Here is a 16,545-nt window from a genome sequence, read left to right on the forward strand (position 1 = left end):
AATAAGTATTCAGACCTTTTCCTATGAGAGTCAAAATTGAGCTCAGGTGCATCCTGTTTCCATTGATCATCCTTGAGATGTTTCCACAACTTGATTGGAGTCCACCTGTGGTTAATTCAAATGATTGGACATGATTTGGAAAGGCACACACTTGTCTATGTAAGGTCCCACAGTTGACAGTGTATGTTAGAGCAAAAACCAAGCCATGAGGTCAAAGGAATTGTCCGAGACAGGATTGGGTCGAGGCACAGATCTGGGCAAGGGTACCAAAAAATTACTGCAGCATTGAAGTTCACCAAGAACCTAATGGCCTCCATCATTCTTTAATGGAAGAAGTTTGGAACCACCAAGACTCTTCCTAGAGCTGACCGCTGGGCCAAACTGAGAAATCGGAGAAGGGCCTTGGTCAGGAAGGTGAACAAGAATCCGATGGTCACTCTGACAGAGCTCCAGAGTTCCTCTGTGGAAATGGGAGAACCTTCCAGAAGGACAACCATCTCTGTAGCACTCCACCAATCAGGCCTTTATGTTAGAGTGGCCAGACGGAAGCCACTCCTCAGTAAAAGGCACATGACAGCCTGCTGGGAGTTTGCCAAAAGGCACTTAAAGGATTCTCAGATCATGGGAAACAAGATTATTTGGTCTGATGAAACCAAGATTGAACTCTTTGGCCTGAATGCCAAGCGTCACGGCTGGAGGAAAGCTGCCACCACCATGAAGCAAACATCTATGGAGAGACCTGAAAATAGCTGTGCAGCGATGCTCCCCATCCAACCTGACAGAGCTTGAGAGGACCTACAGAGAATGGGAGAAACTCCCCAAATACAGGTGTGCCAAGCGTCATACCCAAGAAGACTCAAGGCTGTAAAGGTGCTTCAACAAAATACTGAGTAAAGGGTCTGAATACTTATGTAAATGTAATATTTCCGTTGATTTGTAATAAATTAGCGTATTTTTTTTTTTTTGATTTGTCATTATGGGGTATTGTGTGTAGATTGATGAGGGAAAAAACAATATAATCCATTTTAGAATAAGGCTGTAATGTAACAAAATGTGGAAAAGGTCAAGGGGTCTGAATACTTTGAGTGCACCGTATGTGCTGTGAGAAGCATTGAAAATACATACTTTTTATGGAACAAGATTCCTCACTAATACTCCCAATCATTACATTTCACTGAACACTTCCTCTCTTCCATAGTCCCATATACTTCACTGTGAGTTAGGGTAGATGTCAGTCTCCTTATAAACGGTATTATCCAGATTATTAAAAACAAACAGAACAGACCTTTCTTCGTGAGGCCACTTCATGTAAACACATCTTTCTGCACTCAGACATTCTTGAACATGAACATAATAACAATATTGCATCTGAAAAGCTGAACATAAACCCCAGTTACTGAAAAAACACCAAATAGAATGCACATTGTGTAACTGGTTGTTAAGAAGTGGCTACGGAAGTGGTTCAAAACACATTCAGGAACAAAACTAGCCCTCGATCTGTTATAATACTGTCTTCGATCTGTTATAATACTACATAGCCAAGTCAAATGGTGAGGACCTCAAGGTCAGTCCAAGCAGTGCAATCTCTCATAGGTAAAGAGGGAGAAAATACATTTAATGACCACATTGCCAACTGGTAATAGTATTTAATAAAAAAATAATCAAATGGGCATAGCAAAAGAACAGGCCAAAGCTGCGTAAAATTAAACAAAAGTTTGGTGCATTTTAAATTAAGAAATGGGTCTGTCCAAGAGTGAGGAGTTATTTTGTCTGATTTCCTTAAACACTGCAAATTATATTTCTGGAGTCATGTTGTGTGTAACCTGTGGTTATCTGATGATAAAGATGGGGCCTGTTGTACCTTGTGTTGCTGTGGTAGCTGCTGTGGTTTCCCTGAGAGTCCCTCCCACAGCAGCAGCAGCTGGCCCCCAGCCTGAGGCTCCAACTCCTACATGAACCAGCGAGAGATAAGAGATAAAGTGAGGAGGGGCAGTGAGATGGGAAAAAAAGTCCCATTCCAGTCATAGAAATATACAGACCAAAGATGGAAATGAGCTACACTATATATACACAAAAGTATGTGGACACCCCTTCAAATTAGTGGATTCGGCTACTACAGCCAAACCAGTTGTTGACAGGTGTATAAAATCGAGCACACAGCCATGCAATCTCCATAGACAAACATTGTCAGTAGAATGGCCTTACTGAAGAGCTCAGTGACTTTCAATGTAGCACCTTTCCAACAAGTCAGTTCGTAACATTTATGCCCTGCTAGAGCTGCCCTGGTCAACTGTAAGTGCTGTTATTGTGGCTCAGCCGTGAAGTGGTAGGCCACACAAGCTCACAGAACGGGACCCCCAAGTGTTGAAGCGCATAGAACGTAAAAACCGTCTGTCCTCGGTTGCAACATTTGCTACCGAGTTCTAAACTGCCTCTGGGAGGTAACGTCAGCACAATAACTATTCGTCACTAGCCTAGCTAACAATAGACTAACAGCAACGCACAAGCCTAAGATCACCATGCGCAATGCCAAGGGTCGGCATTGTGGTGTAAATCTCACCGCCATTGGACTCTGGAGCAGTGGAAATGTGTTCTCTGGAGTGATGAATCACGCTTCACCATCTGGCATTCCGACGGACTAATCTGGGTTTGGCGGATGTCAGGAGAACGCTACCTGTCCCAATGCATAGTGCTAACTATACAGTTTGGTGGAGGAGGAATAATGGTCATGGCTGTTTTTCATGGTTCGGGCTAGGCCCTCTTAACGCTACAGCATACAATGACATTCTAGACAATTCTGTGCTTCCAACTTTGTGGCAACAGTTTGGGGAAGGCCCTTTCCTGTTTCATCATGACAATGCCCCCGTGCACAAAGCGAGGTCCATACAGAAATGGTTTGTCGAGATCGGTGTGGAAGAACTTGACTGGCCTGCACAGAGCCCTGACCTCAACCCCATCGAACACCTTTGGGATGAATTGGAACGCTGACTGCGAGCCAGGCCTAATCGCCCAACATCAGTGCCCGACCTCACTAATGCTCTTGTGGCTGAATGGAAGCAAGTCCCCGCAGCAATGTTCCAACATCTAGTGGAAAGCCTACCCCGAAGAGTAGAGGCTGTTATAGCAGCAAAGGGGGACCAACTCCTTGATTTTGGACTGAGATGTTCGAGGAGCAGGTGTCCACATACTTTTGGTCATATAGTGTATGTAGCAAACTAGCAATACACAGTATGTGTTCTGCATAGTCCCCAAGAAATAAACAAGTCATCTCACTTGAAATCTTAAATGTAAGCCATTTTGGTATGTTTGTTTAATTAGTCTTTGTATATTGAATGCTGTTTGTCGGTGGGGTCATCTTGACAATATAGAGTAAAATACTAATGACGCATTTTTGTAGGCACTAACGGGGGAGAACTCAGCCATGGCTCGTTGGCCAAAGCCTATGGGGAAATTATTATTTTTTTTTTTAAGGGTTTTTGGATAAACGCTGAAAATAAGGTCTGTGGTAAACACAGGCTTAGGAGATCCTATACGCTTTGTTCTATGAGATCATTTCCATCAACTAACATCACTATCTGTGAATTTTGAAGCATTTGAGTAATCAAAACAATAACATAAAGGCTTAATAATTCATAAAGTTCATGTTAACAGACTGATATTATCTCATAGAACAAAACGTGTAAGATCCCATAAGCCTTTGTTAAATTCAGACCTTATTTTTGGCACGCATCCCGTAAACATTTGACATTTTTTTGTAATTCAGCAGATGCTCTTATCCTGAGCGACTTACAATAGTGAGTGCACACATTTTCATTTTTTTATACTGGGAATCGAACCCACAACTCTGGCTTTGCAAGCGCCACGCTCTAAGAACTGAGCCACACAGGACTTCATAGGAATGGCCAACGAACCAGAGGAAGAAAATGCTAAATATTTTCTTTTTTTTTTAGGACTACAAGCTGGCAAGCTCTATTGTTCTCAGATAGTGGGATCATCTTGACCTCACATCTTAACTGTGGGGGAGTTTTAACCATAATAGCTGTAGTCTGTGAAGACATTTTCACCATATTAACAGCATAACATCTCTCTTTGTTCGGTTGTCTATATTGGTCCTAGTCTGTGGAGATGTTCTGACTGTATTGATGTTAGGTAACCCACCTGTCCGTCTCTGCTGATCTGCACTTTCTTGTTGTCGTTCCAGGGGTTGAGCAGCTGCTGGGCATATTGGAAGGGCAGGCTCTCCTTCCGGGTCCACTCCACACTGAAGACCCCCCCCAGCCCTGTGGAGCCCCAGTCCTGACAGCGCTCCTGTCCGATGACCGACATCATCCGCGCATAGCCCTGAGAGGCACCAAAATGACATGTTACAGTCTGCTATTCTCCATTCCACATACGCAAACCACACACACACACACACCTGGAAATGTCCGGAGCCCTGGACAGAGAAGACCAGGAAAACCTGGCTGCTCTCCAGGAAGGCTCTGTTGAGTTTGAGCTCGTTGCTGGGCGTGGAAGACCAGATTCCTCTCTGCTGGGAGATGTCAATGTTCCTCAGGTTGCTACTCTTCATGATGAAGTAACGCACCGTCACACCTCCTGGCCGCGGGGATGGAGACTTGGAGCACTGAGGGAGAGATTGAGTTAAACTATGATAGATTTACACATGGCCAAGCTGTACTAATAAACAGGGGCGCAAACTGCTGAGGGCCCAAAAAGGTGACACTTTTTTAATTTGCACTGAAACATGCAAAAAAATCCCTGCTAGGGGGAAATGCAGGTTTTAACTAATTAAACTACATGATCTACATGATCAGTCTGTGTGTAAAATAAAAAAAAGTGGTTAATGTGAACCTAACTCACAGCTAAAAAAATGTAAAGAAAGCAATCCAATGTTATTTGTTGCCTAGACTTTACTGCAAATGGCACTCAAGTCTTGAGGAAAAAACAATACACTAATATTGCAGTTAGACATGACAGCCTTTATAATAGAATGCTTGTGGCCACACACATAAATATTGCACATAAATATTGCAAAAAAACATCTGAAAATAGAATGAAACAAACAGGAATTCTATTTTTGCTCTATTATAGTGGCCACTATAGGAGACATCGATCAAGTGCACAAGCCTACACGTGTGCAAAAATAATGTTCACCGAGTAATTTTTTGAAATTATCCCCCTTCACTCACACACAAGTGTTACTGTCAAGTTCAACACAAAATAAATATCTTTGCTTTACTGCAGGCTATTACATTGTACACTTTCTACCTGTGGACATCTGTTCTACAATGTGCCAGCAGAGTATGAGACCATTTGTTAGAATAATTGATCTCTTTCAGGCAGAGAGCACACCTGGCATACTCCTTTTTATCCACTGTATTGGAAAAGTGCAAAAGAGGGTAGGTGTGAGGTGTTCCTTTCAGCTCTATAGTGGCATCCAGTCCTCACTTATTATTTATTTAACTAGGCAAGTCAGTTAAGAACAAATTCTTATTTACAATGACGCCTACAACGGCCAAACCTGGAAGACGCTGGGCACCGCCCTATGAGACTCCCAATCACGACCGGATGTGATACAGCCTGGATTCGAAGTGACACCTCTAGCACTGAGATGCAGTGCCTTAGACCGCTGCGCCACTCGGGAGCACCAATCAACTTGTTTAACAAGCAACGCCTCATTTTTACTTAATTCTCTCAATCTGAAAATTAACCACATATTGTAGAGGGAAAACATTAGTTCACAGATAGCAGTTAGTTTGTTAGCTAGTTAATATTTCACAGTTTGCCAGGGTCCAGTAAGCAACTAACGCGTTATATGAGGAACGGCAAGGAGTCGTAAAGTTTTACCAATTAAGTTAATACTATAGCGAATTGGTTAGGTTACTAATGTTAGCTCATCTGATGTTGTAACGTTAGCTAGCTAACTTTGCTGTCTGACTTTATTAGCCAGCTAATTTTCACACCATAAACTCAATTATTTGATCAGTTAAGTTGGCTAATGTAGCTCAACATTTCTCGGGCTAGCTAACGGAGAATTCGATCCAGCTAGCAAGATAACATTACTAAACAATGCAAACAATACTTGTTCCACCACACTTTCTCCCTCACCTCAAACTTTCCAAATGCCACTTGTTTCTCGGTTACAGCTCATGTAAGTACGCTTCATCACCTTCTCACCCGTGTCGTGGTCAGGCTTTTCACCTACCTCTTCGTTATCGTTCAGGGGACCCGCTGCTGTAAATGGCAAACTGCCTTTCTATTATCTGCTGTCTTTCCAGAGCACGCGCTGATGCTGTAACTAGTAAGTTGCTTGTCTCTTCTCTCTTCAGTCGGGTGCTGCATTATATTGTTATGTAAACGACTGGCTGAGCCTTGGATACAGCTAGTATTGCTCCAAACGCGCATCACTCGTTCGCTTACAGCCAGTAGTGTGATCCAAAGTCCCCCCCCCCAAACTTTTCTCATCAGATTCACACAGGTCATCTATTTTGTATTCAGAATTTCGTTGAAAGGTGACTAGTTTGCATCTCTAAATAAAGATATAGGTCATTAGTGTACCTTTCCCGATGAGGTTGGGGAGGGGCTGGCACAGGGGCTGCGGAGGCAGAGTGAAGCAGATTCAGGAGAATTGGTGGTGGAGGAGTGGTCATCTGTGGGGAGCTCGGCGCACTTGTCCCTGCTGCCATGGGAGACTTTGGGCTGCAGGAGGGCCCAGGCAGGGGACAGTCTGGAGGAGGGGAGGGAGGTGTGGGTGGATTACTGGACTGGGCAGGAACTGGACATAGATCAGATTTACAAAAATATAATTAACAGGTTGATATAGACTTCGTTAATCTATAAGGCATTGTGAATACTGAGATAAAACATTTGATCATAGTTGGTCCATTTCCCATACTGACACATCCAACCTTCTCTATTCACCTGTCTGTGGCTTTTTGTGAGGGGGTGGGGATGAAGAGTTCGTCGTCGGTGCTGGCTGTGGGGCCGGAGGTCCTCCTGCTGTTGGCGGTCCTCCAGGTGGAGGTCTGGGGGGGCTCCTCAGAGGACATGGGTCGGGGCCTCTGGCCAATTCCTGTGGGCTGCTGCAGCCCCGCAGTCTGATCCTCAGCCCCCAGCACCTGGAGACAGGTTGGGGATGTATGGGTCAGTGACAGATACAGGTACTATACCCGGTGGTACAGCTACCAGGTTTACAGGCCAATTTACGGTGGTATTTCCAGTATTTCAAGCCAGAGTGTTGTACTGACAGAAACCAGGGCCCGTATGGTGTTCTCATCCAGCTGGGACCAGGGCTTGGAGGGGTAGCGGATCCTCCTCAGGAACAGACTGTGCCACTTCTGCCTCAGCTGGAACACCAGACCCACCATCTGACAGACAGGTGGATGGAGGAAGTGATGGAGAAAAAGCGTGGGTTACACAAATAAGAAGGCAGTGTTTCCCCTAGGATTTTATTCAGCAGCTGTGGCAGTTAGCACGGGGCGTGGTAGTGGGCATGGCCAACGGCGCCATCTCCGGCCAACGTTTTCAGAGGCCCTTTTAGAGCTGAGTGAAAAATAGTAGTTTTAAAGCTAATTTCCTGCAATCTTACACATTTTGCCATATCATAAGAACATGGCATAAGCCATCTGAGTAAATCAAATGTCTTTTCAAACAGCTCACACACTAAAAGGGCATTTTCACAATTTCATAGTACTATTCCAACCTCATAGTGTGGCAAAATTTATAAAACACAGGAAAATCATTATTTTTTTTATTTTTTTTTTTTTTTTAAACATTAGGTCCGCTGCTAAATAAATATAGGGGAAACACTGGAAGGTGATGAGCACTAGATGCAAAACTGCTGTAAAAATGAAATACCCAGTTATATTGCTTGAAGGGCTCTTTGAGTACAGATAGAACATATCAGCACTGCAAAATAACCAAGCTATGTCCTCACCTCTCTGTCCAGTTTGAAGTTGAGCCACTCGTCAATCTTCATCTGAGCCAGGTGGGCCGTGGAGCGATCCTCCATCTCACTGTCACTGCTCTCATTCACCACGTCATCTACAGCAGACACATAGGATGTTAGGTTTAACCATTTACAGAATACACATCAACTAGGGACCGTACAGGCAGAGAGTGATTTTTCAAGAGTCTCTTTGGAACCGTCATATTCCAACATATTAAGTGCAAATACAGGCAAGACTTATCTAACTGAAGGATGTTTCCTTCAGTTAAGATAACCCTACCTTTCTGAATGGCAGGTTCCTGTAGGGCTGTGCTGGGCAGTTTGGCACAGCCCCCGAAGATGGCTACAGTGAATGGGGAGACCACAGAGCAGCAGCGGATGCTAGCTATCCTATGGGCTCGCGTCATCTCATCATAGATCAGCCAATCGGTGGGCAGGGACTGGACGGCCGCCACCTGGCCATTGGCTGGGGGGATCTCAGTGATGGAGAAAAGGTACAAACGGTTTTAAATACCTCTATGGACCGTAAAGGAAATCACACTACAAACTATCACCCTCATGCACTTAAAGAAATCACGAATGTCATAGATATATTGGAACTAGTGGATATATGGAGGCTTAAATATCCTGACCTAGTGAGATATACATGGCGGAGGCTCAATCAAGCTAGTCGTCTTGACTATTTTCTTATATCATTCTCTCTGGCACCAAAAGTTTTTAAAAGTGTTGATAGGGGACAGAATGCGGTCGAACCATCAAATAATTGGCATATATATTACTCGTACAGAATTTCCACGTGGGGAGGATATTGGAAATTTTATCAAAGCCTATTGGATGATAACTTGTTATTAACTAGGACAGAAGAATTTATAAATTACTTTTTCCGACATAACAGAGTACCAGTCAAAAGTTTGGACACACCTACTCATTCCAGGGTTTTTCTTTATTTTTACTATTTTCTACATTGTAGAATAATAGTGAAGACATCAAAACTATGAAATAACACATATGGAATCATGTAGTAAGGCCAGACAAAATGGATTCACTGTTTAATGGATTTCCCCCCCAGAAAAGTGAGGCGAACAAGCAAAAAAAAAAAAAATCCTTAGGTGGATAAGGAATAACAGTACTTTACCACATTGTCCTAGGCTATATGGACATGAACAAAAGGCAAAATATTCAATTTCAGACAGATCTTTTGATTATTATTAATACACAAATTAACATTAATGAACATTATTCACATAGGATGTATAATAGAATGCAATATTCTATCATATTCACAAATTATTAGGGGAAAAAAGTAATGTATTATCAGTTCATTAATCTACTTAATTGTATAGCCTAACAAATTCAAGAATGATTGACAAATAATTGTAATCAAATTTAAATGTTGACGCCTAATAATGAGTTCATTACCTGAATGCATCTCTATAGCCTAGGCATTAACAAAATTCATACAAATATGATTAGGCCTCTCATAGACTAGGCCTTGTAGAAAAAGGGTCAATCAAGTTAGGTCTGCCAAATTAATGTAGCATTGGAAACAATACATCAATCCAGCCATAGAGTATATAACCTTTTAATCATCCAAAAAATCTGTTGTTTATAACATGCACACTTAGAAGCATCAATCTATATAGAGCAAGCGTGACTAAATTCGAGCCCACTAACTTTGCTTACCGCATCCTCCTTCGATTGTCTCTTCTGGCTGCCACGAAAAGCCCCCACCTGCTGATCTGCACGAAGTGTGTGCCACTGGTGATGTACTTTGCTTGACATGCTAGTTGTTCTCGGGGGCGCATCATCGCTTCAAACGCATTCCGTCGTGGTGTTATCAGTTGGTAGTACCGGTAAAATGTAAGTTATGAATCGCAAATCACCATACAGCTGACACTTCGATATCATCAATCACTTTGACTTCAATTTGCTTGTCCAAAATACTATCAGCTTGCTGATGAATGCCCTGATCTCTGGCCAATCATTTGGTTAAATGACATTGTTGTTTCGTCTATTTATCAATTCTAATAGATCTGAAAATGATGCAATAACCATGAATTTAACTGACTGTTTGTTTATAATGAGGGACGTCCCACATTTAACCTGGACACAAATAGTAGGAATTTGCGCTGGCTTCAGCCATGACCACATGAGAGAAAAATGAAACATCTGCTCGTTGCCTGTAGGTGCGAGCGTGCGTTTCACTGTCCAATCCGAGGCTGGAACATGATCTGAGCGCGTGATCAGCGGCTGTTTGGTCTCTTGGGCATCAACTTGGGAAAGCCTCAAGGGAGAGCGGACAGTGCATTATAAACAAAGAGAAGCATATATTGGGCAAAAAAGAACACATCAGATTTTTATTTGTTTTTTAGTCACCTGGAATGCATTGTAATCAACAGGTGTGCCTTGTTAAAATAATGTATTTCCTTCTTAATGCGTTTGAGCCAATCAGTTGTGTTGTGACAAGGGAGGGGTGATATACAAAAGATAGGGCTATTTGGGAAAAGACCAAGTCCCTATTATGGCAAAAACAGCTCAAATGAGCAAAGAGAAACAACAGTCCATCATTACTTTAAGACATGAAGGTAAGTCAATCTGGAACATTTCAAGAACTTTGAACGTTTCTTCAAGTGCAGTCGCAAAAACCATCAAGCGCTATGATGAAACTGGCTCTCATGAAGACCACCACAAGAAAGTAAGACCAAGAGTTACCTCTGCTGCAGAAGAGAGGATAAGTTCATTATAGTTGTTTTTATTTATACATTTTTTTACCCCTTTTTCTCCCCAATTTTGTGGTATCCAATTGATTGTTACAGTCTTGTCCCATCGCTGCAACTCCCGTACGGACTCGGGAGAGGCGAAAGTTGAGAGCCATGCGTCCCCCGAAACACAACCCAGCCAAGCCGCACTGCTTCTTGACACAATGCCCGCTTAACCCGGAAGCCAGCCGCACCAATATGTCGGAGGAAACACTGTACACCTGGCGACCGTGTCAGTGTGCACTGCGCCCAGCGTGCCACGGGAGTCGCTAGTGCGCAATGGGACAAGGACATCCCTGCCTGCCAAACCCTCCCCTAACCCAGACGACGCTGGGCCAATTGTCGCGGACGGGAGTTCATTAGTTACCAGCCTCAGAAATTGCAGCCCAAATAAATCATCAACTGTTCAGAGGAGACTGCGTGAATCAGGCCATCATGGTCGAATTGCTTCAAAGAAACCACTACTAAAGGACACCAATAAGAAGAAGAGACTTGCTTGGGCCAAGAAACACGAGCAATGGACATTAGACCGGTGGAAATATGAGACTTTTGGTTCCAACCGCCGTGTCTTTGTAAGATGCAGAGCAGGTGAACGGATGATCTCTGCATGTGTGGTTCCTACCATGAAGCATGGAAGAGGTGTGATAGTGTGGGGGTGCTTTGCTGGTGACACTGTCTGTGATTTATTTAGAATTCAAGGCACATGGCTACCACAGCATTCTGCAGCGATACATCATCTCATCTCGTTTGCGCTTAGTGGGACTATCATTTATTTTTCAACCGGACAATGACCCAACACACCTCCAGGCTGTATAAGGGCTATTTGACCAAGAAAGACTGATGGAGTGCTGCATCAGATGAGCTGGCCTCCACAATCACCCGACCTCAACCCAATTGAGATGGTTCGGTATGAGTTGGACAGCAGAGTGAAGGAAAAGCAGACAAGTGCTTGGCATATGTGGAAACGCCTTCAAGACATTTGGAAAAGCATTCCAGGTGATGCTGGTTGAGAGAATGCCAAGCGTGTGCAAAGCTGTCATTGTGGCTACTTTGAAGAATATAAAATATATTTACAAAATTATTCCATGTGTGTTATTTCATAGTTTTGATGTCTGCACTATTATTCTACAATGTAGAAAATAGTAAAAATTTAGAAGAACTCTTGAATGAGTAGGTGTGTGAACTTTTGACTGGTACTGTATATATACAGTTGAAATCGGAAGTTTACATACACTTAGGTTGGAGTCATTAAAACTCGGTTTTCAACCACTCCACACATTTCTTGTTAACAAACTATAGTTTTGGCAAGTCGGTTAGGACATCTAATTTGTGCTTGACACAAGTAATTTTCCCAACAATTGTTTACAGATTTTTTCACTTATAATTCACTGTATCACAATTCCAGTGGGTCAGAAGTTACACTAAGTTGACTGTGCCTTTAAACAGCTTGGAAATTCCAGAAAATGATGTCATGGCTTTAGAAGCTTCTGATAGGCTAATTTACATCATTTGAGTCAATTGGAGGTGTACCTGTGGATGTATTTCAAGGCCTACCTTCAAACTCAGTGCCTCTTTGCTTGACATCATGGGAAAATCAAAAGAAATCAGCCAAGACCTCAGAAAAAAATTATTGTAGACCTCCACAAGTCTGGTTCACCCTTGTGAGCAATTTCCAAACGCCTGAAGGTACCTTGTTCACCTGTACAAACAATAGTACGCAAGTATAAACACCATGGGACCACGCAGCCGTCATACCGCTCAGGAAGGAGACACGTTCTGTCTCCTAGAGATGAACGTACTTTGGCGCGAAAAGTGCAAATCAATCCCAGAACAGCAAAGGACCTTGTGAAGATGCTGGAGGAAACCGGTACAAAAGTATCTATATCCACAGTAAAACGAGTCTTATATCGACAGCCCGCTCAGCAAGGAAGAAGCCACTGCTCCAAAACCACCATAAAAAAGCCAGACTACGGTTTGCAACTGCACATGGGGACAAAGATTGTACTTTTTGGAGAAATGTCCTCTGGTCTGATGAAATGGCCATAATGACCATCATTATGTTTGGAGGAAAAAGGGGAAGGCTTGCAAGCCGAAGAACACCATCCCAACCGTGAAGCACGGGGGTGGCAGCATCATGTTGTGGGTGTGCTTTGCTGCAGGAGGGACTGGTGCACTTCACAAAATAGATGGCATCATGAGGGAGGAAAATTACGTGAATATATTGAAGCAACATCCCAAGACATCAGTCAGAAAGTTAAAGCTTGGTCGCAAATGGGTCTTCCAAATTAACAATGACCCTAAGCATACTTCCTAAGTTGTTGCAAAATGGCTTAAGGCTACTAAAGTCAAGGTACTGGAGTGGCCATCACAAAGCCCTGACCTCAATCCCATAGAAATGTTGTGGGCAGAATTGAAAAAGCGTGTGTGAGCAAGGAGGCCTACAAACCTGACTCAGTTACATCAGCTCTGTCAGGAGGAATGGGCCAAAATTCATCCAACTTATTGTGGGAAGCTTGTGGAAGGCTAACCGAAACGTTAGACCCAAGTTAAACAATTTAAAGGCAATGCTACCAAATACTAATTGAGTATATTTTTCAACTGTCTTTTTACTGTTGTTTTATTTCTTTACTTACCTATTGTTCACCGAATACCTTTTTTGCACTATTGGTTAGTAAGCATTTCACTGTAAGGTTGTATTGTATTCGGTTGTATTCGGTGCACGTTGTATTCGGCGCAAATCAAATAAACTTTGATTTGATTCGTAAACTTCTGACCCACTGAGAATGTGAAATAAAAGCTGAAATAAATCATTCTCTCTACTATTATTCTGACATTTCACATTCTTAAAATAAAGTGGTGATCCTAACTGACCGAAGACAGGGAATTTTTACTAGGAATAAATGTCAGGGATTGTGAAACTGAGTTTAAATGTATTTGGCTAAGGTGTATGTAAACTTCCGACTTCAACTGTATACAAAAAAATACATGGGGGATTGGAAATTATGCAGACAATTACATTGATGGAAGCTACAATCTATCTGAAATATTAAAGCTGATCTAATCCCTATTTCTTTTAAAATAATACTACAAAAACATAAAGGTAGAAATATGTTTTTAGATTGTTTTGAGTCAGCACTGGGTTAAAAGGGTTTGAGTATATTATGGTTTGGGACTGAATGTAAGCATGCAGTAAAGATAGATGGAGAAGACAGGAAGCACCTGATTTTGAGAGAACTGCCCCAAACAGGATTCACTGAAGGTGAACAGAGGATGTGAGCTAGCTACCTTCTTGTGGGGCTGTGTCTGGCTGAGGATGGAGGTGGGGTGGAAGCGGACCTTCTTCTCCTTGGCCCCGGAGAGGGAGCAGCTATCACGGTCCACATGGATCAGGTTGGGGTACATCCCGGCCACCAGGGCTGCCTTCACCACTGACCAGTTCTCAGAGTTCAGGTTCACGTCGCGGATGTCTCCGCCGCCCCGCGCCCGCACAAAGCCTGGTGGTGGAACACACACAATGGAAAAGGAATCAATGTATCGACGTGGGGGGAGGGGCGAAGACAAAGAGAAAGGCCACAGGATATGGTTAGCACAAAAATAGGTGGATGGCTAAAACAAGATTATTCATTTGACACAGGATCAGGTGTGGGCTTCAGTAGAGCATAAGTCTTTATCCAACACCACTTCCAGTCAAATGAATATATCCAGTATAGAAACCCACAACCTTGATCCACCATGCTCCACCTGAGCCCTCAGTACCACTGTATTACCCAGAGGAAGAGTATAAAACAAGATAGGTAAGTCTGACCTATGGCTCGGAGCTGTCCTAGCAGCTGGGTCCTCATCCCTATGATGATCTCCATGGTGGCTTGGGACAGGAAATTTTTCTCACAGAAGGACCTCTCCCAGCCGTCGCTGCGGGCCTTCTGCCACGCCTACAACACGACAAGAGAGATGGATTATTAGGAACATGTCGTCTGGACAGAGATTTTTTTCAACGTGACTTGTGCAATCAAAACAAGCTAATAATGCTTTGGATTAAATACATCTGGCTCTAAACATCTCAACAGCAATTAAATGAGTCACTTTAAACCTCAAATTCCCACCTTACCTGGAAAGCTCGGAGCAGGGCCATGTGGTCGCTGAAGGTCCCTGCAGTAAAGCGCTTCCGGCACAGCATGGATGCCCTCTTCTGGGAGGCCTGGGAGGGCAGCACGAAGGGGTCGCGGTGGGCCAGCGTGCAGGCGATGGTCAGGATGGGGTCCAGGCACTTGAGCACCACACCACACAGAACCATCTTGCCTAGGTGGGGCTCCACAGGCAGGTCAGCCAGGTGGTAGCCCAGCTCCGTCAGGTCCTCCCACGGGTCCATGGCGTCTATGGTCTATGGATACATTTTATGGTCAGTGTTTTCTACCTATGTTCATTAGGTAGTGTCACAGTGCCATGTATATATACTACCATTCAAAAGTTTGGGGTCACTTAGACATTTCCTTGTTTTTGAAAGAAAAGAAATTTTTTGGTCCATTAAAATAACATCAAATTGATCAGAAATACAGTGTAGACATTGTTAATGTTGTAAATGACTATTGTAGCTGGAAACGGCAGATTCTTTTTTAATGGAATATCTACATAGGCGTACAGAGGCCCATTATCAGCAACCATCACTCCTGTGTTCCAATGGCACGTTGTGTTAGCTAATCCAAGTTTATCATTTTAAAAGGTGAATTGATCATTAGAAAACCCCTTTGCAATTATGTTAGCACAGCTGAAAACTGTTGTCATATGATTGAGTGTAGTCTGGCCCAGGAGTGTGAAGGTGAACGGAAAGGCTCTGGAGCAACGAATCGCCCTTGCTGTCTCTGCCTGGCCGGTTCCCCTCTCTCCACTGGGATTCTCTGCCTCTAACCCTATTACAGGGGCTGAGTCACTGGCTTACTGGTGCTCTTTCATGCCGTCCCTAGGAGGGGTGCGTCACTTGAGTGGGTTGAGTCACTGACGTGATCTTCCTATCTGGGTTGGCGCCCCCCCCTTGGTTTGTGCCGTGGCGGAGATCTTTGTGGGCTATACTCGGCCTTGTCTCAGGATTGTAAGTTGGTGGTTGAAGATTTCCCTCTAGTGGTGTGGGGGCTGTGCTTTGGCAAAGTGGGTGGGGTTATATCCTTCCTGTTTGGCCCTGTCCGGGGGTATCATCAGCTAGGGTCAGTTTGTTATATCTGGAGGACTTCTCCTGTCTTATCCGGTGTCCTGTGTGAATTTAAGTATGCTCTCTCTAATTCTCTCCTTCTCTCTTTCTTTCTCTCTCTCGGAGGACCTGAGCCCTAGGACCATGCGTCAGGACTACCTGGCATGATGACTCCTTGCAGTCCCCAGTCCACCTGGCCTTGCTGCTGCTCCAGTTTCAACTGTTCTGCCTGCGGCTATGGAACCCTGACCTGTTCACCGGACCTGCTAAAAAAGCCAACTGACATTTACTCCTGAGGTGCTGACTTGCTGCACCCTCGATAACTACTGTGATTATTATTATTTGACCATGCTGGTCATTTATGAACATTTGAACATCTTGGCCATGTTCTGTTATAATCTCCACCCGGCACAGCCAGAAGAGGACTGGCCACCCCTCATAGCCTGGTTCCTCTCTAGGTTTCTTCCTAGGTTTTGGCCTTTCTAGGGAGTTTTTCCTAGCCACCGTGCTTCTACACCTGCATTGCTTGCTGTTTGGGGTTTTAGGCTGGGTTTCTGTACAGCACTTTGAGATATCAGCTGATGTACGAAGGGCTATATAAATACATTTGATTTGTGCTGGTTTAAAGATGCAATAAAACTGGCCTTCTTTAGACT

General features: G+C 43.6%; 1 protein-coding gene across 1 annotated transcript in view; it reads right to left on the reverse strand.

Moving 5' to 3' along the window:
* Positions 1-1,807: 1,807 nt before the first annotated feature.
* Positions 1,808-16,545, reverse strand: part of LOC120025540 (3'-5' RNA helicase YTHDC2-like) — a 32,973-nt gene continuing 18,235 nt past the window's right edge. Inside the window, 12 exon segments of the mRNA XM_038970102.1 lie at positions 1,808-1,948; positions 4,159-4,341; positions 4,418-4,624; positions 6,559-6,660; positions 6,694-6,699; positions 6,909-7,118; positions 7,248-7,367; positions 7,937-8,043; positions 8,229-8,424; positions 13,993-14,201; positions 14,513-14,639; positions 14,816-15,088. Coding sequence (XP_038826030.1) covers positions 1,808-1,948; positions 4,159-4,341; positions 4,418-4,624; positions 6,559-6,660; positions 6,694-6,699; positions 6,909-7,118; positions 7,248-7,367; positions 7,937-8,043; positions 8,229-8,424; positions 13,993-14,201; positions 14,513-14,639; positions 14,816-15,088 — 1,881 coding nt within the window.

This window comes from Salvelinus namaycush, chromosome 31 (genome assembly GCF_016432855.1).
Source record: "Salvelinus namaycush isolate Seneca chromosome 31, SaNama_1.0, whole genome shotgun sequence".
Taxonomy (NCBI): domain Eukaryota; kingdom Metazoa; phylum Chordata; class Actinopteri; order Salmoniformes; family Salmonidae; genus Salvelinus; species Salvelinus namaycush.